At 32.8% G+C, this 26360-nt stretch overlaps 1 protein-coding gene across 4 annotated transcripts in view; it reads left to right on the top strand.

The window, feature by feature from the left end:
- The window catches only part of PSME4 (proteasome activator subunit 4), a 103459-nt gene that overhangs the window by 2915 nt on the left and 74184 nt on the right, over nucleotides 1–26360 (top strand). For 3 of the 4 annotated variants that reach the window (XR_012485924.1, XM_074286932.1, XM_074286931.1), the window contains exons 2-5: nucleotides 12925–13065; nucleotides 17333–17449; nucleotides 22740–22805; nucleotides 25080–25124. Coding sequence is in view for 3 of the 4 variants with exons in the window: in XM_074286932.1 (XP_074143033.1) it covers nucleotides 12925–13065; nucleotides 17333–17449; nucleotides 22740–22805; nucleotides 25080–25124 (369 nt within the window). In the remaining variant the exon portion in view is untranslated. The remainder of the gene's footprint in view (nucleotides 1–12924; nucleotides 13066–17332; nucleotides 17450–22739; nucleotides 22806–25079; nucleotides 25125–26360) is intronic. The other variant, XM_074286933.1, reaches the window with a different exon arrangement.

Here is a 26360-nt window from a genome sequence, read left to right as displayed (position 1 = left end):
GGGACTTCAAACCACAACAGAGATTGAAAATCCAGAAATGCTGAAATGATTCTATTTCTGACACATAAGTATATATTCCAGACTGCGTGTCATAGAGCTGTTCAGTCATCAGTTACACTTTAGTTACAAGCTATTAATTGGTGTTTGGATTTAATTCTGGCTTAAGAGGTGCCCTCTAGTCTATTTAAATTCTGTAGTTAGTCTCCACATTTCATTATGTGGCTCTATCCATTCTTAGGATATAGTCCTTGGATTTTGTTCTGGATAAAAGAATTGTTCATTGTCTATGGGAATAGGCCACCTGAAGTAAATGTGGCCTAGTGCCAGGGGAAGCTAGGTGATAACAGTAGATAGAGCACTGGATTTGAAGTCAGGAAAACTCATTTTCCCAAATAAAAATATAGCCTAAGACACCTAGTAGTTGGCAAATCACATAACCTTGTTTACCCCACTTTCCTCTTCTGTAAAATGAGCTGGAGAAGGAAATGGCAAAGCATTCCAATATCTTTGCCAAGAAAAACCCCAAATAGGGTCACAAACTTGGAAATGATTATACAACTGCAACAAAAGTGATACAGTAAAAACATAGTAAAAATGAATTTCTAAAAGGGAAGCTGGTGGCACATGTTTAAAGTGCTGAGCCTGGATTTAGGAAGAGCTAATTTCAAATATTTAGTAGCAGTGTGACCCTGGGCAAGTCACTTAATTTCTGAATGCCTCAGTTTCTTCAATTATAAAATGAGAATAATAGTAACACCTGTTTCACCTTGTAATTGTGAGAATCTAATGAGATTTTTATTTTTTCTAATATGCCTTGCACATAACAGAAGCATATAAATGCTTATTCCCTTCTCTATCTTCAAAGTGTTACAGGGTTGATATACACATATGCAGAAGTAAATATAGGGTAATTTTCAGGATGGATGTCATTATCTGAGGAGATGAGGGAAAGCTCCATAGAAGAGATGGCATTTGAACTTATCCTTGAAAGAACATCAGGAATCTAAGAGTCAGAAAGAATTCACCCTGTATGTTAGATATAGGTTGGAGAACAAGTTACAGCCTAATTTGTCTAAAGAGTGAATGAATGATTGGTAGGAACATATACCAAGGTTTTTTAAAAAATATGGACTGGAGCAAAATTTTTCAGGGCCTTAAATGCCAGGCTGTTTGTTTTTATCTTGAGTCAGTCAGTATATTCAGTTAGATTCTTAGTTGGAAGAGACTTCATAGACCAGCTAGCCATCCCAGTTGAATAAGTATGCCTGAGGACATAGCCTGGCAAGTGGTAATCTGGCTTTCTTTACTTCAAGTCTTATAGTAAGAGGAAATTTATTGCTTCCCAGAGCAGCCAGTTCCCTCTTGAAAGGGAAAACAAATGGTTTCTTCATCTCTAAAATGAAGAGATTGGCCTGCCTAATTTAAGAACTTTGTAAAAATCCCACGTTTCTGTGATTCTTTATGAAAACGGATTAGATGGAATGGAATCTATTTATTGAGGCAATCCTTCCATATTGTGACCAGAGATAAGATTATAGTTTATTTATCGAAAAATATGATTTATTGACACAGATAAAAAAAGCACTGCGCTCCTGGCCCTCCCCACCCCCAGTTCCCTTTCACATTTGTGTTTTCAAATTCTGGAAATGGGAAGGTGATTGAGTGTATCAAATTTAATACCTATCGATATAGTGGAATTCTCTTACTTTGAGCTGAAGAATGATTGTATGTACTGTATTCAGGAACTATTTAATTTACTAATTAAAGAGTAGTCTCTTTAGAATGAACCAGCAATTGTTTAATTATGATCAAAAGTACTTTGTAACCTTCTAGGACAGGAAATAGATTATCCAGTTGAAACTCCATAAATTCGTTTAATTAGATTATGTAACTACCTGAAGTTGGAATTTAGCCAAGATAGTGAGTTAACAAATAGTCCTATTTGTGAAAAGTAAAAAGTGATAGTGGCTACAGAAGCTCTAGAATTCAGAATTTTGGATCTTTAATGACATTTGACATTTCTATCATCATTATTCAAATCATATTGGATTATTGTTTGGTTCAGCAGTTGGAGGAAAAGTGTTACAGACAGCCATCTTCCAACCTATAGACTTAAAAGAAATGCTAAAAAATTTTTCACTTGTTATAGTTCAGCTTTATATAATGCTTTACAGTTTGCAAACTTCTTTTTTTCCCCTAACAACTCTTAGACATAAGGGGAAGAATTATAAAATAAGGAAACCCATACTCAGAAAGGAGGAAGTGAATTGTGCATGGTCACTTGTAATTGGTATTAAGTGGCAGAAGTGAACCCAGGTGCTCTGATTTCAGATTCACTATAAGTCTTTTCATTATGTCATGCTGCCACTTCAGTAGAATTTGCCATTTTATAAACAAAATGGGTAATATTTCTAAAACTGGAGAAAAACTTTCTAACAATTTGTATTGTCTAGGAAGGGAATGTAGCAACTTTGTGAGAATAATGGATTTCCTTTCAGTTGGAAGCCTCCATGCTGCTTCTCTTACTTCCTGTCAAAAAGATATTTTAGAGAGGGAAGAATCATGTATAACAGACACAATAGTGCCTTAGAAACAAAAGTTTTTTATTGTGGGTTCTTTTAAGTGTACATGAGACCAAAAACCTAAGTACATCTTTGCAACTTGTTTTCCTTGCTTTCATGTTCTTGTTTATTTGAATAGGATATTACTATATTTGTTACATATTGACTCTTATGTTCACTTATAGATCCTATAAAAAATCTCCTTCCTGTGAAAATCCCCATAAATCCTCATTTTGACATGAAGGGACCAAAAGTTATTGAAATTTGTGCCAGTGGAATGTGAGTTCCTGGAGGTCCTACCAAGCTGAAAAGGCTTGTTCAGACCTGGTGATGGATTGTCTTTTGCTTAACCTGGTTATGTTTTGAATGGCTCATAACCAGGTAAGCTACAGAGTGCTGATTTTTTTTTTTTAGCTACCATAAAAATTGTTTGCCATGTTGTACACTTTAAGTTAAACAATGTAGCATCTTTCTATGAAATTTATATTCTAAACCAGTCAGTGATTATTAGTGATTATCTTATACTGTACTATGATGGAGTACTGTATTATATGCAAATATGAGCAATTGGTCCTTCAAGTGCTTCTAACTGAGTTGGTAGATGAGTCTCAAGTGAAAAGCTAGGTAATAGTAGGGCAGTGGGTAGAATAATGAACTTTGACATGTACTCAGAAAGTACTAAATTGACATCTACCTCCAGATACTTCTTAGCCATATGATCCTAGGTAAACTTTTTACGTTCTCTGGGCCTCAGTTATTCTGTAAAATGAAGAAGATGACAATAGTGCCTATATGCCAGAGTGAGACATATAGAGGATTCCAACAGATCAAAATGGGGATAATCTATTGAACATGGTAGTATAGTGAAATACCATTTAAAGTTAAAAGACCAGTGTTCAGATTCCAGATCTATTACGTGTTTTCATCTGTGTATTTGACCTCTAATGTCTAAACATCTAAAGATAATTAAATTATCTTTCATTCTTTTCTCCAAAATGACCTATTTTAGGCTTCTTTAGACCAACAGTCTTAGATGCATACTGATCATAAGTCTTAAAAAGAAATTGGAAAATACCTCGTAAGTCTTATTTGCCCAAAAACTTAAAAAAAAAAAAAAAAAAAAAAAAAGTATTAATAGGGAATGGTGTAAAATATGACTGGAAAAATAGGTGGTGAAGGACTTTAAATGCTGGATAAGCTATTTAAATTTTATCTCAGACATAATAGGGAGCCACTGAATGTTTTTGAAGAAAGTGGTCACATGCATGCATTGGAAAGATGTTGTCAGCAATGTATTGGATGGAATAGAAAAATAAGTTGGAAGTAAGGAGACCTTACTCTGAAGTAAGGCTAGCTATTGCAGTAGTAGGTCACAGGTGTTGAGAACCTAAAATAAGGACCTGGCCATGTTGGATAAGAGAATCGATGGGAGCATGGGCAGAATTTATAAGACTTAGAGATTGAGTTAATATGGAAAATGTGAGATAAGGAAGAAAGATAATTTTGTCTTTTTTAATCTTTGGTGAAAAGAGTACTTGACAATAAATATCCTGCGTGACTTTTTAGAAGTAGTAGAGATAATAGGGGATGCTTCTGGAGTTTCTTGAGTGTTAGAAGGAAGGGAATGATGTGATTGGATCTACATTTTTGGAAAATCACCCTGATTTTGGTCAAGATTATTTGGAGTGGAAAGAAAAGCTTGAGGCTGGGAGACCTAATAAGCTATTGAGTTGTCCTCAGCAGAAATAGAACATTTGAGAGAGAGGACAAATTTTAGGCCAACTAATTCAGTTTGAGCTTATTGAGATTGTGGTATTCAGGAAACATATGACTATCAGTTATAAGATAGAGCATATTTAGTTTTAAACTAATCAGTGATATGAATGCCAAATTCCTTAAATTCAGGAGAAGAGAGAACCTCATTGATTCATGGGGGGAAAAAATAACACTTGAGTCTCCTGAAAAATTAAGATTGGATTAAATAGGTGATTTGGGGATTGTGTTAAAAGAAACTGAATAGAGGCACATAGTTTAGACATTCCAAAGTTGGAAGAGGCTTCAGAAGTCATCTAGTCTAATCAGAAAGGAATCCTCTGTATAATATCCCAGCAAGTGGGCATTCTCTTGAAGATTACCTTCAAGTAACGGAAAATTTAATTCTACCAAAGCTGTTCATTCCACTTTTTCATGTTCTAATTGTTAAGAAATTCTTCCTTACTCTTAGCCAAAATATATTCCTCTGCATTTTTCACCCATTGCTCCTACTTTGCTCTGATAGACCAAACAGAACAAATTTAATCCAGTCTTCCATGTGATAACCCTTCAAATGTTTGAAGATAGCTATTGATTCTGTACTTTAAAAGGGCAGCTGGGTGGCAAAGTGGACAGGACTCTGGCCCTAAATCAGGAAGACAAATCCAGAGTTTAAATGTAGCCTTAGATCCTTTGCTGTCTATGTGATCCTAGACAAATCATTTAACTCTATTTGACTCACTTCCTTATCTATAAAAACTGGAGAAAGGAGATAGCAAACCACTTAAGTACCTTTCTGCCTAGAAAATCCCAAATGGGTCTCAGCAAATCAGACACAACTGATCAACAACAGAATTGTCATTTCCCAAGTCTTTTTTCCTCCAGACTAAACATCCCTATATAGTTTTAATCAGTTTTCATATAGTATAGTCCTTAGTTCCCTCACTCTTCTGGGAGAAGATTTCAAAAAGTTTCATTTAAGTTTAGACCTTGAAGGATGGATAGAATTTGGAAAATGATGGATAAATTAGAAATAGCAAAATGACTAAAAGAGCTGAAAAGATAATATTTGAATGAAGGGCGTATTTTAATTTTTAAAGCATCTGTAGGAAAAAAGAATACATTCCCTTTATGTGGTCAAAACCAAAAAGGAAGAGATGGAGAAATGACTGGGAAAAGTAAAAGAAGTATCATTTCAATGATTAATAAATACCAAATACCTCCCTTAGAGGTTCTTATGAATGTTCTTACTAGTAAAATAGCATCTCTTCTCATGATATTAGCTGTTGAAACTAGTGACTAGTGTGCAAATTATAAAACACATTTTGAGGTTTGATGATTCCATCAGTATGTGCTGCTTCTACTAGCATAGATTCCATTCCCTCTATACTTTTCCAGATGGCCATTATTGTTGTTGTTATCATTTTTCTTAACCAATTAAGACTTTTTTAATGGCCCAAACACTGTCCTAAATTGAGGGTGCCATGGCAAACTCATTGCACTCAAAGAGTTTACTTTGTAACAGGAAGACAGCATGTATAGATGGATATGTATAAAATATATGCAATAAGGACAAAAGCTAGTTTTAGGAGGGAGAAACTAACAGCTTAGGGGAACCATGAAAGGCTTCATGAAGAAGATGGCACTTAAACTGAATCTTGAAGGACACTGGGATTCTAGAAGGTAGAGGTTAGGAGAATGTCATAGGGGACTACTAGTGCAAAGGTACAGAGATAAGATATTGAGCACCATGGATACAAACACTTGAGTAGTTCAGTGTGGCTGGAACACAGAGTACAGAGGGTAGAAAGAAGCTAGGTTATTAGATCTTTAAATATAAAAGAAGTTTAAAATTGTTCCTTAAGATAGAGGTAATAGGGGATGCTTCTAGAGTTTGTTGAATGTTAGGGGGGGGTGATGTGATTAGATCTGGATTTTTGGAAAATCACCTTGATTATGGTCAGGATTGATTGGAGTGGGAAGAAAGCCTTGAGGCTGAGAAATCTCATAAGTTTTTGAGGTAATCCTTGGAGATGATGAGGGCCTGAACTAGATCAATAATTGTGTGAGTTGGGGTAGGAGATGGGAAGTGACTTATATAGTATTTGTGAACATAAAATAAGATTTGGCTACTGATCCTCACTAGGGTGAGGAGTGGAGGCAATGCTGAAGTACAATTCAGTAATGGCATCAGCAGTAGTTGAAAATTTGGAAGAAAAATGGGTTTGAAGGGAAAAATAAATTCTCTTTTGGATATGTTGAGATTAAGATGCCTCTAAGAAGGAAATATGTTTTGAAATATTCTAATAGGCATTTGGTAATGAGGGGCTGGAGCTTGGGAAGGAAGACTAGATAGGGCTAGATTTATTGATAGTCATCTATATAAAAATAGGAATTGATGAGGTTAAATAAAAGAGACTGCAGAGTAGTAGTTAATCAACTGTGTCAAATAGAGCAGAAGAGACCAGGAAGATAAGGATATGAAAAAAGACCTTTAGATTGTTAGGAGATAATTAATAATTTTAAAAAGACCAGTTCCAGTTCAGTGATGAGATTGGAGGGGGAGAGAGGAAGTTGAGACATTGACTGCAGGATTTTATTTTATTTTATTTTGTTTCATTTTTTTTAAGGAATTTGGCTGAGAAAGGGAAGAGATATGTAGGACCATTAGAAACTGTGTAGGAAATGGTGGGAGGGAAGACTTGAGCATTGTTTGTATATTGGAAGGATAGAACCAGTAAAAAGGAAGAATGAAGATGAGAAAAAGAAAAGTAATGGTAGGCCAGTCCTCTGGAAAGAGACAGGAAGAATGGAATCCATTCAGGTACTTGTATAAAGTTGGTCTTTATGAAGAGCAGGGTCTTTTCTTCATCAGCAACTGGGATGAAGTAGGAAATGCTATGGGAGAAGGTGATTATTGATGTTAGGGGTTATGGGATAGGAGAAAGAAGAGTAAAGTTTAGTGGATAGTCTTAATCTGTCCCCACCCCCAAGAAAGTAAGAGGCAAGGCCCTTTTCTGAGAGAATGGTGATAGAATGTACTAGTCATAGGCTTGAAGTTTCCAAAAGGTGTTTTTAGGGTGCACTAGAGAATCTGTTTGGGAAGAGTAAAACATTCTCTTGCTACAATAAGAAATAGTGCAGATAAGGTGTAATAAATTGTTGTGGATTTTGTCAGCATAGGCATTGTGTGTCCGGTTTTCAAAAGTTCTGTTTCTACGCTCATTGGAATTTATTGTTATTTTCTAGTTTTTCCTAGTTGCTTAGTTCATTGCTAGCTTCTCTCTTTTGCTAATTATGTGCTGTGATAAAAAATAAAAAAGTTCCTTTAAAAACTGCTTTGATTCCATCTTAGATTTTGAACTAAAAGGGATTTTTTTGGAGGGAGGTTATTTAGTACAAGATCTTTCCCTTATAGATGGAAAGTACCATTTACTAGCTGTCCTAAGCACTTGAGAATAAAAGAAGACATAGATTTTTAAAGGCAGGAAAAGTGAAGCCTAAAAAGATGACCAAGTGGCCAAGGCCACTAGAGAGCATATAATACAATTAAGAATCAAAACCAGTTTTTACTTACTTTTTTCCCCAGTGCTCTGATAATGCTTTTTCATTCATGGGAATTTATCTGTTATTCACTGTTTAAAAAAAAAAAAAAAAAGGTGCTTTTAAAAGCTGTTTTGAAGTAAAGATGGAAACTTGGCTATTTTCTCACTTTTGACAAAATAGAAAAAGCCCCCAGCAGGTAGTCAGAAGACTTGACTTTGAGTCCTGGCGATGTTACTTAGTATCTGAGTAATCTTGGACAAGCCAGTGCCTATCTGAGCCTCAATTTTTGCAACTAAAAATTTAATGTCTTTCCTTATATCCCCAGTACAGTGACAGGCACATAGTAAGCACTTAAAGCACTTAATAAGAGCTTGTTGATTGGCCCACTAACTGCATGTATTAGGCTTGAATAGATGACTTAAAAGGTACCTTCCAGTTTAATATGTTTTCATAATCAGTATTATGAGTTAGGCTAACATCTTCAGTGCATAGTAGAAACAAATATTTCATTGCATCCTACATTTTATTAAATAGTTACTGTTCCTGGCGTGCATTTGAATGTTAGCTTTAGTGAGACTAAAAAATAAAGCATTTACATAATTGTAAAAGGTTGTGTGTGTGTGATTAAAAAAAACAAAACAAAACTTTGTATTGCCTGTTACTATTTGTTTTTTGTTATGTGAGGATGGAAGATAATGAATTTATCATTGACTTTGTGAAATATTTTATGTTTTATTTTATTTAAGTTCCTTCTGATTATCTTTAGGATTTTCAGATGTTTCCAGAGAGGTAATAATGTGAGAATCTTTTATTAGGCTACATATAAAGATAGGAGTTAATTATGGGAAGTGGAGGGAGAATTGTAGAAAATAAGGGAAGACTTGGTATATCTCAGGAGCCTGACAAACTCTGTATTTTCATAACAAAGTACTACTAGGCTTCAATTCTCCTAGGAATCTTATAGAAGCCAAGATTTGAATAATTTTTTCCTAATAGATAAGAGGTAATATGTTTCTATTGATTTCTTTTAATATCTTGTAGCCATCACATATAGTTTTTATAACAAAGGAGGAGAAAGGAGTGATCCCATGTTATTCCGTTTTTAAAATATAGGTTTTGCAGTAATACTACTTTTTTTTTTTTTTTTTTTTTTTTTTTTTTTTTTGCTGAGGCAATTGGGGTTAAGTGACTTACCCAGAGTCACACAGCTAGGAAGTGTTACATGTCAGAGACTAGATTTGAACTCAGGTCAAGGCTGGTGCTCTATCCACTGCGCCACCTAGCTGCCCCAGTAATGCTACTTTTTAATGACAAAATTTGTACTTTAAAATTTTCTTTTATGTTCTCATCTCTGAATGCTGATTTGTTTCTTTTGCTCATTTGTTTTTACATAATTCTCCTTGCTATATTATCTGTCCCTTTTTTGTGTTAAATATATGTGTCATAGTAAATGGCTGACTCTTATTACCTTGATTGAATTAATATATTACCATGAATAAGATCAAGAGACCATTATGCAGATTGACGAACTAATTTCATGCTGTTCATCTAGGGAAAATTGTGTCATACTATGTCTTGCATATACTCATCAGTTGCCTTTAGTGAAAGAGACATTAGGAATTGATAAGCATTAATTCTGTTACGCCATTACTGGACCAAAAATTAAGGAAAGCAAAGTTAATAACTTTAATTATTATTCTAAGAGATAACATTTTAAGAACTATAGTTAGTATAGATCCACTCTAGAAACCAATAAACTTTTGACTTAAGTGTCTAAATCTTGAGTTTAAAATTCAGCTTCAAAAGTACAGAATGGAAGGTACATGACTGAAATTTGTCAGAAAAAACTAGAGAGGTGTGTGTGTGTGTGTGCACATATGTGCACATGAATGTGTGAACTTTTAATCACAGCATAAGTGAGCAGTTATTATTTAAAAAAAAAAAAAAAAAAAAAAAAAGCTTTTGTAATCTTGAAAAAGTTTTGGACTCATTCTCCTTAACTCCCAAGGGCAAAATTGAAAACTTTTGTGAAGAAGCAAATATATTCATGCTGACTTTAAAGCAACACTTCATAATAGTCTATCCACAAGTAGACTGGGTTGCTTTGAAAGGTAATATATTTCCCACTCAGTAGTCATCTGTAAGTAAAGACTGGAAGCCTTCAAAATGAAGAAGGTAAAATCCATATTAAACCCTGAATGAAGGGAAGGAATTTAGCAAGCAGTAGAAGAGGCCATTTTGGGTATGACTGTTAGCTTGGCACAGGAAAAGACAGGATAGTACAGTACGGTGGTTCACATTGGCTAGAATTTAGAATACATAAAAGGAGTGGAAGAAAGACTGAAGCAAGATTGTAAAGGGGCAAGTTAATGCTTTATTCAGAAGGTAATGGGAAGACAGTAACAATATTTTTTTTGAGTATAAGAATCAGGTTGATATATTAAGATTTTGTGACATGGAGACCTGGAGAAACTGGAGACAGGGAAATCAACTAGACTGCAATGCTAATCTAAAGGAAAAGTAATGGAGTCTAGAATTTGAAAGACAATCTGAATGGAAAGGAGAAAAGAATGGGAAAGAGATTAAGAGTCTGGCAGCTAGATTGCATGTGGATCCTAAGGCAATGTAAAAATTCTAAGAGGATGGTGAGATTTCAAGCCTGGGAGAATGATAATATAATCAAAGTATTATAGAAGTTGAGAGTATGTGTTTTTATTTAGTGGAGGAGTAGGAGTATACAAAACATGAAACTTGACCAGTTCAGAACAGGAGTGGATCGTGCTGGCAGAGAGATAAGGTGACAAGCATGTATTAAGTGCCTGTGATGTGCCAGGCGTTATGCTAAGTGTCTTACAAATATTATTCCATTTGATCCTCACAGTTACCCTGGAAGGTAGATGCTGGTTTTAATCTCCATTTTATAGTTATGGAAACTAGCTAGTAGTGTCCATGGTCAAATTGAATGCAAATCGTTCTGGCTGTAGTTCCCATGCTTTAAGGACTGCCACCTAACTGTCTGTATACACAGCTGATTAATGCAAAACCAGAATTCTGGGGAGATAAACTTATATATGTACATTTGTCAGTTTATCTTCATAGAAGTGATAATTAAAACTAGAAGTAAATAAGACGGCTAAGAGAAAAGAGGACAGAAACTCAAGGAATTGCAATATTTAGTGAATTGAAGCATGAAGAAAAGCTGCATAAAATGACAGAACAAGCTGTCAGAGATAAAAAGAAAGCCATGAAAATTGAGTGTCATGGAAATTTCTTTTTCACTTAGGATCAGGTGATACACATAGGACTTATGAAGAAGAAAAAAAGACATTGAATTTGATAAGAAAATCACTAGTGATCTCAGAGAGAAGCATTAGTATTGAAAATACATTGAGGAGCTAGTGGTTGAAATTGGAAGCAGCAGCAAGTGTAAATGGTTCTTTTTGTTTGTTTTATAGAAGTTTAGTGAGGTAGCATGGGGTAATAGCTGAAGAGCTGGCATTGAAAGCCTAGGAAGCACTGGATTAAAATCCTTTCTTAGTGCTCTGACAGCCCTCTTAAGATTTTGTACTATAGAGAAAGTTCTGGTGTGCATTGGTAGAAGTTTCCTTACCTGAGAATCCCCACATTAGTTTCTGTCCAGTCTGTCATTGTCAATGAAAGAGAGAGAAGAAGAATTATTGCTTTGAGAAGTAGCTGGAACAAGGTTACCTTTATAAGGATATAGAATACCTTAGGTCTTTTATTGGTAAGTAAAGAAAAGAAGTCAGTAGAATTGGAGAAATAACTGGAAAAAGGAGTTAAGAATTTGGTAATATCAAGGAAAAGGCCACCTGTAGGTACTGATTTTGGCTTTGTCTGGGAGGACCACACCATGCTTTATGATGTATCTTGAGGCTGAAGGATGTGGAGCTTCCTTCAATCTGGAAAATCTACATAAAAATTTTTGGTTTTCTCTTTGTACCAGAGAAGTCTGATTTTTTTTTTTTTTCTTTTTCTTTTACAGAATATTTACAGTACTTTGTCCAAAATTTGGGCTAGTTTGGTGATAGGCCCTGTCTGATTTGCTAGCCTTAGAGTTTTATCTGCATCTTCCATAAAACTCCCCTCATTTAATTTTATATGTTGACCTGTGATATATTGAAACCTTGATGGGAAAAGTTGTCATGTGGAAGGAATAAAAAGTATAAGATGAGGTGATGCTTTGCAAACCTTAAAGTGGCATGTAAATGCTATTGTTGTTATAAGTGCTATATTATTGTTGTTGTTATTAAATGTCCAATAGTTTATTTTAAAGAAAACTAATATACTTTTGCTGACTTGTTTATAGTTCATGTTATTTAAATTCAAGCATATTTTGGGGAAAGTTTAAGGCAATTAAAATGTAAAGTTTTTTAATGTATACTGTATTGACTTGAAATTATTTTTTTTTTCTTTTAAAGGAAATATAAGCTCAGGCCCAGCTACCAAAAAGCAAGATAATTTTATTTTTAATGTGGTTTAACTTTTGGAAATCAGTACCAGATTTATAATACAGTTTTATAGCTCTCATATGCACATTTTAGAGGTTCTATTGTAGAAAATTTAAATTGTCTTCTACACTTACTACTAAATATTCTTTCTCTTTACAATGTATATTATGAAAAATGATTTCTCTAGATTCTGTTTTTAAATCCTTCCAAGGTGGTCTGCATTTATGTTATTGAATGAAATTTTGCCTATGAAAAGAATTCTAAATTTATGTTTTCAAGGTACCTTGGGCTGAAATAGTGATTAATACACAGAAGTACAATTTTAAATTTTGTGTTAATCATTAATTGTCTCTCTACGATGATTATATCTCAAATATTATAATACTTTTACTACTTAAAATCATAATTCTCTACAAAAAGTAAATATGAGAATTGTTTGCATATTGATATCTTAAGGGGAAATGGAACTGGCGAAAAATATGTGACAAAACTACACAAAAATGGAAATGTTATAGAAATGACTGGTAGAATATATGCGTTTAAAAAAACTCACATTGATTATATGTTTCTTTAACATATGTTTTCTTCCTCTTTAGATATATTCGGCTTTATGGAAGAAAATTTAGCAAAGAAGATCATGTACTTTTTATCAAGTTATTATATGAGCTGGTATCAATTCCAAAGCTGGAGATCAGCATGATGCAGGGATTTGCTCGTCTCTTGATAAATCTTTTAAAGTAAGTTGGAATCTTTCTGGAATTTTTTCTCAGAAGGGTTTTTAGGAAATTTGAATAAATATTCTCTAATGAGAAACTAAATAAAGGATTTCTACTTAGAAACTTTTTGGTGAATACTGTTAATATATTTGTAACTTTATTATAATAGTCACCTTTTTCATGATAGATTTCCTGATATCTACAATGAAAATTCACTGTTTTCTGAATTCTTTGACTCTTAGACATAGGTTCATAGAACTGAAAGGAACTTCAAAGCACATCTAGTTCAAACCATGCCCAAGGCAAGAACTTTGTCTGCATCGTACTCAGCAACTTATTTTTCATTTTCAACTTGATGATTTTCACTGCTGGGGCAACTTTATACCATAAGGCTGCCTATTCTATTCATGGGCAACTGTTTTTCTTTTTCTTTTTTTTTTTTTTTTCACAATTTTTAACATTGGTTTTTTAAATTTTTAATTTCATGTTCTCTTCCCTTCTTCCTCCTGAGAAGACAGACAATTGGAAATAGGCTGTACACATGTCATCACACAAGACATATTTCCATATTGGCCATATTGTGAAAGAAAACACAAAAAAGAAAGACCACAAAAATAGTAAAGTGAAAAATAATATCCTAAGATCTTCATTCAGATTCCCATCCGTTCTTTCTCTAGAAGTGGATAGTATTTTTCATTATTTGAGTGCTTGGAATTGTCTTGAATCATTGCATTGCTATGAATAGCTAAGTCATTTGTAGTTGATCATCATATAATATGTCTTTTTTAATATTTTATTTCCCCAATAACATGTAAAACAATTTTTTGACATTGGTTTTTAAAACTTTTGAGTTCCTGATTCTCTCCTTCTTAAGAAGGCACATGTGAAGTTATGCAATACATTTTCATAAAAGTCATCTTGTGAAAGAAAACATAGGTCTTTCCCCCCAAAAAACAAAACAAAAAACCAAAACCCTCAAGAAAAAGCTTTAAAAAAAATTATGCTTCAATCTGTATTCAATCAGGTCTTTCTTTAGGTAGATCATCACAGTATTGTTATTACTGTGTACTGTGATCTGGTTGTGCTCACTTTTCTTTATCACTTCATTGTAAGTTTTTCCAGGTTTTTCTGAAAGCATACTACTCATCATGTCTTATAGCACAGTTATATTCCATCATAATCATGTGCCACAACTTGTTCAGCTATTCCTTAGTTTATGGAGATCTCCTTGGTTTTCATTTCATTGCCACTACAAAAAAATGCTATAAATATAGCAAAACAAAAAGGTCATTCTCTCTTTCCCTGATTTAAAAAGTAGGTCTTTGAGATACAGACTTAGTAGTGGTATTGCTAGGTCAAAGGGTATGCATAGTTTTATAGCCCTTTTTTGTATGGTTCTAAATTGCTCTCTAAAATGGTTGGATCAGTTCACAACTCCATGAATAGTGCTTTCATTAGTGTCTCACTTTTCCCACATCCCTTCCAATATTAATCATTTTCTTTTTCTGTCATATTAGTCGGTCTGAGAAGTGTGAGGTAGTCTCAGAGATGTCTTAATGGTGGCTCTGATAAGTTTTTTCTTATAGAATGTTGAAGTCTCCTAGAGTTTTTAAACTGTAGATGAAAATTATTTCTATGGATTAATGAAAACAAACTTTTATAGGTATCAGAAGTCTCTTTCATATCTTTTTAAGATTAAACATTCTCAGGTTTTCCAAACAGTTCTCTTATGATTGCATCTTTGGATATATTTCAGGAGCAATTGTGAGATTTTTTTTGTTTCTACCTATTTTTATTTCTCAGTGTCCTTCCTAAAATGTGGTGCTCAGAACTAAGCAATATATTTCTAAGTTTTCTAAAAAGTTTATACCCAGAAGGAACATTAAAGATTATCTAGTCAGGCCTTCTCATTTAACAAATGAGGAAAGTGAGGACCGTGGTTTTATTTTTATTAAGATCCTATAGGTCCTGTAGGGCTATGTTTAGGAAAGCCAGGATTCAAATCAGGTTTCTCTGACTCTAAATCTAGGACTTTCCAGTCTACCATACTATTTTTCTTAAAAATGAACTCTGACTGGCACTGGAGTCAAGCATACTGTACTTAACTTGGCCTGTACTTTTGTAATAATTGAGTGCCAAGAATCCTTTTATTCTCGGCTAACATTAATCCATTAATCTCCAGTCCGTTGATCCCTTCATTTAGTTCCAAAAATATCCAAATGTATTATCATCTAGTCCATCTCTCTTTCTCTACAAGGATTGAAAAAGACTTTGTCAAATGCCTTCCTGTAATTTGAATATATAATCCTTGACATGTCCTGGACCTCTAGTGTAGTAACTCTCTCAGAAAAAGGAAATAAGATAAACCTGGCATGTTATGTTTTTAAACATATGTGGCAGTCTCTCCTTTTCCAACTATTCAAAAGTCATTTTTCTAGGAATCAAAAGTCATAATTATTGGCCTTTGAATTTAAAAAAGTTCTTCACTTTTTTGTGTCATGGACTCTTTTGGTCCAGGCATTCTTTCTCATAAAACAAACAAACAAATAAATAAAATGAAGTTAGGGGGGGAAATCCAATCATTTTGCAGCACATTTATCAAGATGTTAGAACAAAACAAGTTCATACTTCGAAGATTGAAAAACTTTGTTTTAAAGAATTTATTTTTATTCCCCTTCTGTAGGAGGCAATTTGTTTATTATTTGTTTAGGCTCCTGCAACTTTTTGTTTTCTCTATTTCATCTTTTGAAGGATGAAATTATCAACAAGGCAAGACTTCATGAGTTGCCCTGCTTTTAGCCTTCATAAAATGCTGTAAAATATCTAGAAAATTGGAAGTTTCCTAATTCCTCTTCAGTTCTTTAACTCACTCCTTTCTGAGCTATGTGATGTATTTTTGAAAGTCTTTATTTTCTCCATCTGACTTGAGTTTCTATAATATACTTCAACCATAATATCTATTCTATTTTTCTTTTCATTGGTCGTCTTCCATTCTTCCTTCCTGTGAGGATTTTCACATAGGCATGTGTGTGAATGTGAGTGTGTGTGTACAATGATATTCCATAACTTCACTGTGTCTTTATGTTGCCTTTGGATAAGATTTGTTTTTCCTTTGCCTTAGACAAGTTGTGAACTGCACGACCTAAGTAAATGATCTTATGTGCCCAAAGTTTACAGGTGAAAGGGACTTTTCTAGTATCTTCATTTTCTTGATAAAGCCATTGACATCCCAAGTAGTTTTCTAATGGGTCACATGAAATGGCTGAATAAGTTATGACATGGAAAGGTAATGGAATATTATTGTTTTATAAGAAATGATGAGTAGGTTGATTTTAGAAAATCTTAGAAAAACCTATATAAATTGATGCTGAGTGAAATGGGTGTAGCCAGGAGGACATTGTACACAATAACAACAAGATTATGTGATGGTCAACTTTGATGGACTTCGCTCTTTTTAATAATGCATTGGTTTAAGGAAGAGTTGGAATGGAAAATGGAACTATAGAGACTGAATGTGGATCAAAGAATAGTCCTTTTTGTTGTTTTTTTCTTTCTCGTGTTTTTTTCCTTGTCTGATTTTTCTTGCACAAAACGACAAATATGGTGATGTTTAAAAGTCTAGTACATATTTAACCTATATGAGATTGCTTGTTTTCCTGTGGGAGGGGGGAAGTGAGGGAGAAAAATTAGGAACACAAAGTTTTACAAAAATGAGTATTGAAAACTATCTTTGCATGTATTTGAAAAAATAATACTATTGGGGGGGACCCAATAGTTAGGATTTGAAGGTAGATACTTTGGTTCCATATCGATTTTTTTCTGATCCACTCCTTGTTTTTCATTTTGTTATCCAATATTCTATGCATTTCTATTTAGATATCTAAAGCCAAGAATATTAATCCTGGGTATTCCTCCATTTTATGTATTTCTTCTTTGTCACACCTATAGTAATGCTAACATTTAACTCAATGGCAATATATAGGGACGTTTTTCTCTCCTTCCCCTCCCCCATTTTCATTTTAAGATCTTCTTAATTATATCATCACTTCTTTAACTGATTCTTTCCACTTCATTACCTTGCTTCTCAATAAAAGTGCATTAAAGTATTATTTCTTTTGGATCCATTTATGCCCATTGTCTTCATTTATATGGTGAAAAGGTAAAACTCTTTTCTAAAATGAAATGCTTTTAGGGGGAGGCTTATGATTTTTATTTTTTAATAATATTTTATTAAATGCTCACACCACTCTTGTTTTAAAAATAAAATTACAATTTATTTTTAATTTAGGAAAAAAGAACTTCTTTCCAGAGATGACTTGGAGTTACCCTGGAGACCACTTTATGACATGGTAGAACGAATATTATACTCCAAAACAGAACACCTGGGATTAAATTGGTTTCCTAAGTAAGTATTCTATTTCAAATACATACTGGAGGGCTATAGACTTTTAGGGAACTGACTGATTTAAAAAAAAAAAATAAATCCATATTTGGAATGTGAAATCAAGCAAATTTACATTTAAGCATTAAAAATAAATATATATACATATATATATATATATATATATATATATACATATATACATATATATATATATATATATATATATATATATATATATATATATATATATATATCTTTACTTCCTTTAAGCAAGCATTTATAATTTTATGAAGGATTCAGTGTTCTTCCTGACATAATAAGTTATTCATATTCCTTGGTTTAAGTCCCTATTTTATGGTTAACTCAAGTGATATATATATAAACTATGGTTCTTGAGCTATGAATGTATGGCTTTCACATGCAGCATCTAATTCTTTGACATGTCCCATTGTTGTTTTTGAACCATATGCTAGTCCTTACAGAATATGTGAATCTTCTGGTTAATGGTGATTAATCCCATAATGATGGCTATATATCCTCCACCCCCACTGCTTTAGGTGGGTGTCCTTACTAGTCATCTTCCTCATTTTTCCATGTTTTGGTACATGAGGGTTGCAGGTAGTATAAACTATTTTTAGTTAGAGCTTCTAATCTTTTCCTAGGTAACTGATTTATTTGCTCTTTTACCTCATATTTTGAAAGCCTGTCTTCTTAATGTGACAGAAATATTTCAATTTCCCCTGCCTTCCATCATCTAGTCCAGATCCCTGATGTTATAAATATGAAATGATCTCTTGGGTTAAGAGAAGAATTTAAACCCAGAACATGTTTCTAAATTCTGTTTTTTCTACTCTACTTTTTATGCTTTTTCTCTGCTAAGTTAAGGTTTGTTTGTAAATATCCAGATATGTCCCTTTAATAATTTTATGATGTAGTTCCTCCAGACAGTAAGTATTTTTGTAGGTCACCTTTGTATTTATTTCCTCTTGCTTTGAATAAATTTGGTTTAAGTTAATATAAATAATTCTCTATTATTCAAGGGAACGAATCATAAATATGGTGAGTATATTTGTGTTGCTAATCTTTGAGTTTTATTTTTAGTTAATAGTTTACTCTATATCACCTATTGCTAGTAGGTGGCATATTTTCATTTCATCATGCAGTACACCTCTTTGTAAAGTTTCTACGTGGGATAGGTGCCAGGACTACCAAGATAATTGCAGTTTGTTTATATAGTAGTTTAGGACTAAGATCAGGTGTTTCTCCATGAAGCCTTCCCCAATTCTATTCCCATTCTTAGCTAGAAATGTTCTCCTTTTCCTTAAATCTGTGTCATATTGTATGGGCCTCTCTTAAAGTGTTACAGTGATTTATGTACTTATCCCTCCTGTAAGATTGTAAGCTTCTTGAGGCAGGAAATGGTAGAGGTATAATAGTAATAGTAGAAAGAACTTAAATAATAGCATTTGAACTTTACTCCAATGCTTATTATGTGACCACGGGCAAATCATTGCACCTTTCTAGACCTCAGTTTCCTTTTGAACTATTGAAGAATGAATTTGGAAGGTGATGTGATAAGACCTGTTCATTAATTTTAATTGGTGAAAGAAAAATTGGAAAGATTAGCATTAGGGAGATAGATCTGGCTATTATAAAAATAATATTTTAAAAAGATAATGAAGATGGTAAAAGTTATTGAAGAGTATTCTGTAAAAGATACTGTGATTTGGTAAATAATGGATCATAGTGGGAAGAGACAGGGTAAAGGAGAGGAAGGAATCACATTTAAAATCTGAATGTCTTACAGAATGTATTAAATCAGCAGAAATAGTTAAGTAGTGAGCAGATTGGGGGATGGGAGTGGGATAGGACAGTTTAGTTTTTTCAATGTTTAGCTTGAAGTGCCAGGAGGACATCCAAGTAGTGATGTATAGCAGGCATTTGAAAATGAATACCTAGAATTCAGGATAAAGGACAGAACTGGAGTTGTATTCTTGAAAGTAATCAGTCATTCATCCATTTTTCAAACCTTCTGTGTACAATGTACTCTGATATGCTAGTAAAAAAAGACAAAATAATCCACAGCTCCTCTCCATTCCGCCCCTCAATTGAGTTGTAAGGATTAGGGTAAAATTATTAGGGCTCTTTGGGAATGGATTCATAATATCCTAGTATTGCATTATGACATTGGCTTTGTTCTAATTCAGAATTATTATAGAACCAAAATTTTATTACTAAAAGAAACCATGGAAACTTGGAAATCATTTAGTTTTAACCCCTTAATTTTACAAATAAGAAAACTGAGGCCCTGAGAGTTAAAGTGACTTAGCCATACTCACCCGGTCACATAGCAGAGGCAAGATTTCAAGCCAGTTCATGTAAATATTCTTAATATTCCTTCTGTCCCATACAACCTTTACTTAGATGGGCATTATGTAGCTATTGTAAGTCAATGGATTTATAAAGAATATGAGCAGAGAAGGGCATTTAAAATTATTAATTTTTTTTTTAGAGCTCATCTGACAGAAGCAACATTGTGGAATAAATGTCCCAGCATACTTCTTTCTGAAATGCTGAAACATTGAAATATCTGATCATTGTCCTGCAAAATCTTTTAGTCACATTGTATAATTCTTGCCTTTAATCTTTTTTTTTTCTTGTAATTAGATGGATGAACTATCAAAAATGTTAATCCCTCCTTTTTAAGTAATTTAGCATTCTTATTTTTAGAATTATAAGTGAAACTTTGTTTCCCTTTCCCCCATTCCCCCAATCAAATTTATGCCTCTTAAACCCTAAAATGATTTGTTTTTTTGTATATGGTTTTTCATGTTTAAACTGCTACCCAAAGAATGAAGTACCATATATTTAGTGATAGGGTTAAAGCTGGTGCCATTTTCTAAAATGTCTTTATCTAAAAGGGAGGAATTCCTCAAAACACCTGAAATCAGATCTGTTGGAATAGAAATTTATGCAGTGACTTACAGATATATAGACATATCAGATTGATGGAGTAATTTGAAAGATTTTTGTGCCATTCCCAGAAAAATTAGCTAAAAAATTAAAATGCAGTCTGTCTATACTTAGTGAAAATTTGAGTAATTGCCTAGGCATGTTATCAGACTTCAGGGACTTTAAAAGTGTTTGTTAGAATCTTTTTCTGAGATTTTCAATGGACTTTTAGACAAATTCCTTAGCCTTATTTGTTAATGTAGATATATTTTTACAAAGTAGTCTAAATTAAACAAAATACTTGAAACCATGAAAAAGCTCTATAAAGTCAGTAGTTACAATGAAAATATCTTGACATAAAAATTCTGAAGGACATAATTTACACTTTAAAACAGAAGTTATTTTAACTAACTTCTGCTTTTTTAGTGATGCTATTTTCCTTATGTATTCTTCAGTGTTTCTCTAATAGGTATGTGCCTCTGAAGAAATTAAATGTTTTATTTCTTCCTGGTAATAGCTTTTCTGACTATTGGACATTTTATTGATCTTTCAAATTACTCTTTGAGTTCTTATGCTTAAAACTGCATTTAAATTCATATTGTGAAATTGCTTCTTCACGTTCTATCTGAGAATGACACATTCTTGTCTTACATGTATAGTTTCTTGGAAAAGCTACATCCTTGAACTTAAGCTATTGCCAGACGTGCACTCAAGGTTTCTAACTGCAGTGTTAATCTAATAAAATGAAACAAATATTTTCTTTAATGGTTTTATGGTAATCCCATAGAATTCACAGCTGGAAAGGGACCTTAAAAGAGCCCCATGTCCTCATTTTATATAAAGAAACAAGTGTTCAGATCAGTAGAGATAGGTTTTGAACATGGGTCCTTCAGCTCTTAAGTCCTGTAGTCTTTCCATTACAATCACAGTTTAAAATAGAGTGCAGAACTATTTACTGGATAGGCAGTGCGATTAGTTCTCACATGGTGTTTTGGGAACATTGTATTTTCATTTTTGTATATTTATTTGGAGATTAAAAATTAAGTATTTAATTGTTGCCAAGATATAAGCATTTCCTCCATAAATTGTCATTGCTGCGATTATGGTCTTTAAAAAAAAACATAAGACTTCATTAAAGTTTTTCTGTACATATTTCTTTTTTCATATTCAGTTCAAGTCGACCAGGCTTGTCTTCACCTAAAACAATTGTCCTTAATGTTTTACATAGGTGGTAAGGATTATTACTATGTTTCTTTTGCATGTTTGTTGGTTATATTATAACACGTGTCATACAGGTATAACTTTTTTTCCTATAAATAATTGTAATGAAAAGCCAATGTTAACATTACACCACTGTTGATGAGAATGTCGCACTGTATTTAAACCTTTCTAATGGTGGAATTATTTAGAACTATATTTTGTGTGAAGTGGCAGTTGGAAAATGGCTACCTGCTAATTAAACTGACAAACATCAGAATTTGAAGGTTTAAATGTAAAATGGATAATGTTTGACTAATTAACTTTTGGTAGGACTTGGTGTCCATTTAGGTTTAGAAAAAGCATGTCAAAGTGAACGCTTCTTCAAAATGAAGTGTTTGGAAATTGCTTGATGGAGAAGATTGTGTGAGTAGTAACTATGTTAAATCATAAGAGAATTAAGGGAAATATGAATTGATTGTAGAAAAACTAGAGTTTCTAATATTACCTTATGTGCATTTACTTTCTTTTAAGCAAAGTTCAAGTGCATAATTATTAGTGAAACCAAAAGTTGCTCTGGATATGTATAAGATCTCCTTGAGATTTGAATGTTATTTGTGATGGTCACATAGCCATCAAATTCTACACTTGAGCTTAGAAAGTAAACTTTTGTTTCAGGGGCTTAGCAGATAGATCTCTCAGGAAGCAGAGACCATCAAATTTGGTTTAGCCCACTTCCATAAATAAGCCTGCTCCTGATAGAAGTGACTGTCTTTGTAGTCACTCATCTGTTGGAGATATGGCAATAAGTTTGATGACTTCCTAAAGGAATTCATAATAGTACCAAATTTATTTCCAAAGCATTGTTTGAAGGGGATTGTTTTCTTTTAATTTTAACATCTTTTGTGAGAGAAAATGTGATGTGGGGGCACCCACCAATAAAGCTAAAAACTTATTTTCCCTAGTTATTGCATAGATATTTTTTAATAATAATACCATCATCATCATCAAAAGAGTAGAAGTTAGAATTATGTCTTCATTGTCATAAAATAAATTTCCAACTCTTGGAAAAACATATTGTGATATATTTCACTTCCTTTAAAAATTAGTGAAATATAAACAGTAGCATCTAGCCTTAACCTTTTATTTTATTTTTAAACAGAAACATTGTTCCCTCCATCTTGAGAGATTACAAGAATCACAAAAGGTCAATATACAGATATCACAGGTTAGAGAGACTGTACCCTTTTCTGGATAAAGAACCTAAATCCAATGATACAGACATTTTATGTAAGGATGGGTTTGTAAATTGGCTTTATTTGGAGGAAATTAATCACATTCACACATATCTCACTCTTTTCTGTTGTGTTGGCAGTCACCGAGTAAATAGTTAGCTGCCTTCCTTTCTAAAATGGGGCAGAGAGAAAAACCATGCAGCATCCAGTAACTGCCTCTTTAGAATTATTTAATCTTCCTGTATTCAGTGGCATGAAAACATGTAAAAAAAAGACTGCTGGTGCACTAACAAAATTACTGTAATGGAAACAGCAGGATAACTGTATGGCATCTAGACCACTTTTAAATGTCATTTATCCATCTAAAAGCAGTAAAATCAATTTGAAGAAATATTTTTAACACTTTGTACATTGTGTTATGCTCTGACCTGTTGAATAAGTGTTACCCATTTATTCCCTCACTTTGCCATTCTAGAATTTTTTTTTAAAAGTGTCTCATAATATTTTATTTGACTAGGAACCTGAATGATTCTCTTCTTTCCTCTATAATGAAATCTTATTAGTTCTCTAGGTAATTTCCAAATTTAGTTTTATGTTATAAACTAAGAGAAGGACTAACAATCTTGATTAAAATTCACTACCTTCGACTTGTGTTGGTTGACCAAAATGTATTGGATGTCTGCTCTGTATCCAGCATGACATTAGGCAATTTTAGGGGTTATAAAAAGGTAAACCTCAGCATCCTTTGCCCTCAGGTATTTTAAATCTAATTGAAAAGTCTGGCTGTCTACCAAGAGAAACAAAAAGTCTTGGGGACCTGTAAACTAAACTCTTCATCACCATTTTTCTGCCTTTCTGAATTTTTTAGCCTTTTGTCAAAGAGAATGCATTCTCTTTCATAGCAAAATCAACCAAAAATTATATGGGAAATGTTCCATGATGGCTCTCTGGCTGTGGCCTTCTTTTCTTTTTTCAGAACCTCATTTTATCAGAGATGTATCCAGGTTTACTTAAGAGTTTGTTTAATCTTATAGTACTTTTAGTTTTAAAGAAAATTATCTCTTCAAGTAATGGAAATCTAAGTTTCACATCTCTTGTGATTATGCTATATGTCTGCTTCATTTTATTTGTGATTTTGTCATTTGGATATCTCAAATTTATTCTTAACTTTTTAGGAAAATTGGATAAACTTTCATGTCACTTGTGTATTATTGAATGTTATTTAATACAGATTTCTGTAAGAACTTAAAGTTTTCATTTGGGGAAATTACCTGAAAATACTTCCCTGATTCAAAATAAATACTAAAAATTATGAGAATTCTTTTATGTTTATGTTATGCTCATGTGTGTATATACATTTACACACATTTAGATAGATATCTTGTACTACAAGTGACATAACAATTGTAAGATTTCAGATCAGTCCTTGACTATCCCTTTAAACATAGGTTAGAATCTGCTTATTATTTACCCTTCGATATTTTGTTATTAATAGGGTATATTTTATCTCTAGTGTCAGCTGCTATAATCACATTTTCAATAAAAACCTATCATTCTGATAATATATATTAATGAAAGGATGCTGTAACTTAAAAAAATAAAGCAACATTGGTTACAGGTTTTAAAAAATTACCTACAAATCTCTACCTGATAGATGGACATGTTAATCATTTTTTATTTAGAACATTGGTTAAGCCCTTCAGATTAAATTAGCTAAATAAATATTATTCTTGATAAACATTTGTCATTGTCAGCAAGTAACAAAGAGGCTTGAAAAGTTACCTGGTTAGGTTACAGAGGAAAAAAAAAAAGTTCCTTTTTGGGGGACAGTAAATCCATGCACAGCAGATTTTGATATGTTTGTAATTTCTTATTTATGTAAAGACTTCACTGAAAACTAGCAATTAGGTTTAAAAAAAACTGTTGTGTCCTCAATGGACTGTATTGGTATCTGTATGCCATATGCAGTGTTTAGATATGGAGATTGTTATAGTTAGTAAAGAATGAAAGTGATTTTTCTTTGCCCACTGGATTAGTTTTTCCTTGCATGTAATAGCAGGGAAGAGAAAAAAGTAGATTTAAGAACTAAGTTTTCATTTTTATGATTATGCCTAAATGCCTAAAGGATTAGTTATTGCATGTATACAGATGGTGTCTAATTGCATCAGTGTCACCATAGATTTAAAATGTAGTCTTTTGTTTATTGAATTAATTATGTTGTTCTTAAAATAGCTAAATCTAATTGATTCAATGGCTTTTCCCCCCAGTTCTGTAGAAAATGTTCTAAAAACACTCGTGAAAAGCTGCCGACCGTAAGTAACTTTTTTACTTTAGTGTTTATATAATAGCTGCTTTAGTGTATCTGTTTAGTGTTTTTTTTCCCTTTAATAGCTATTGCATTTTGAAAAGTCAGTAAAAGGTTTAAATAATTCCTAAAGAGATACAAATAGGCAGAACAAATTTATTGAGTTCTTCATTCGTTTAAGGCAATCAGTAAATAATTTTTTAAAAAAAGAATGGACTATATTTAAATGCCAGCATTGTACATAATATGCACCAATGTCTACATATCAGAAACATCCCAAATAAAAATCAGAAAATCCAGTAAGAGTTATATTGGTTCAACAAGTTTTTATTGTTTGCCTATCAATGTTGTTTAATAGCTGGATGTTTAAGGACAAGTCACTCATAGTTTTTCATTTTGATGTCTGGTATTATGTAGGCATAGCCATTGTGTATCATTACCCCAAAGTAAAAGAAACACCTATAAATACTTCACTAAATTGACTTGTTATTACTATCTATACATTTAAGTTATAGAGCCACATCATGTTAAATAATTTAACCCCAGATGTTTCACTATAGTGTAGTTCTTATTTCTTTGTCATTTAGATCACATATATTTTCCATACAGAGAACTATAATTTCGTGCTAAAAATGTGAGTGATGAAGAGCAGTTGGTGAGTTGGGTCAGTTTCTCCCATTATACTTCCTCTCTATGGGATGTCTGGTTGCAAATATTACTTATTTTAAATTCTGATTTTTCTAAAAATGAAAAATATCATTTGCTTATAGCATTAAAAATATAAACTTAAAATAGAATTCAATTTAAATATCATGATGACATCTAGTTCTAAATAACCTTATTTCTATGTCTTTACCAGTGACCCATTGCAAAAATGTTTTGCTGACATGGATTAACTAAGTTCTGTTGAATGAAGCATTCTGTGTATCTAATGAGCCATAAGTCTGTATAGCATTTACCATATTCAATTGATTGATTAGGGCCAAAGTTATAGGAGCTGTGAGTGCATTTTCAGAAAAGCCTTTGAATTGGTTTTTGCCCTTAAAGAGTTTATGATACTAAGAGTGATGTCATAAAACAATTAGGAAGCAATCACCCCATATGTAATCAAATACAGTAGTAAAATTTGCAATATATAGTAGAAATTAAAAGGAAAAAACATGAGGGAAGGGGATGAGAATAATTAGGAAAGGTTTTGTTGAAGAAATGGAAAATGAAGAAAATATAACCTTTTCATATATAT

The sequence above is a fragment of the Sminthopsis crassicaudata genome, chromosome 2 (assembly GCF_048593235.1).
Source record: "Sminthopsis crassicaudata isolate SCR6 chromosome 2, ASM4859323v1, whole genome shotgun sequence".
NCBI lineage: Eukaryota > Metazoa > Chordata > Mammalia > Dasyuromorphia > Dasyuridae > Sminthopsis > Sminthopsis crassicaudata.
The sequence above is the reverse complement of the archived record's forward strand: the minus strand, read 5'-3'. Positions and strand labels throughout refer to the sequence as shown.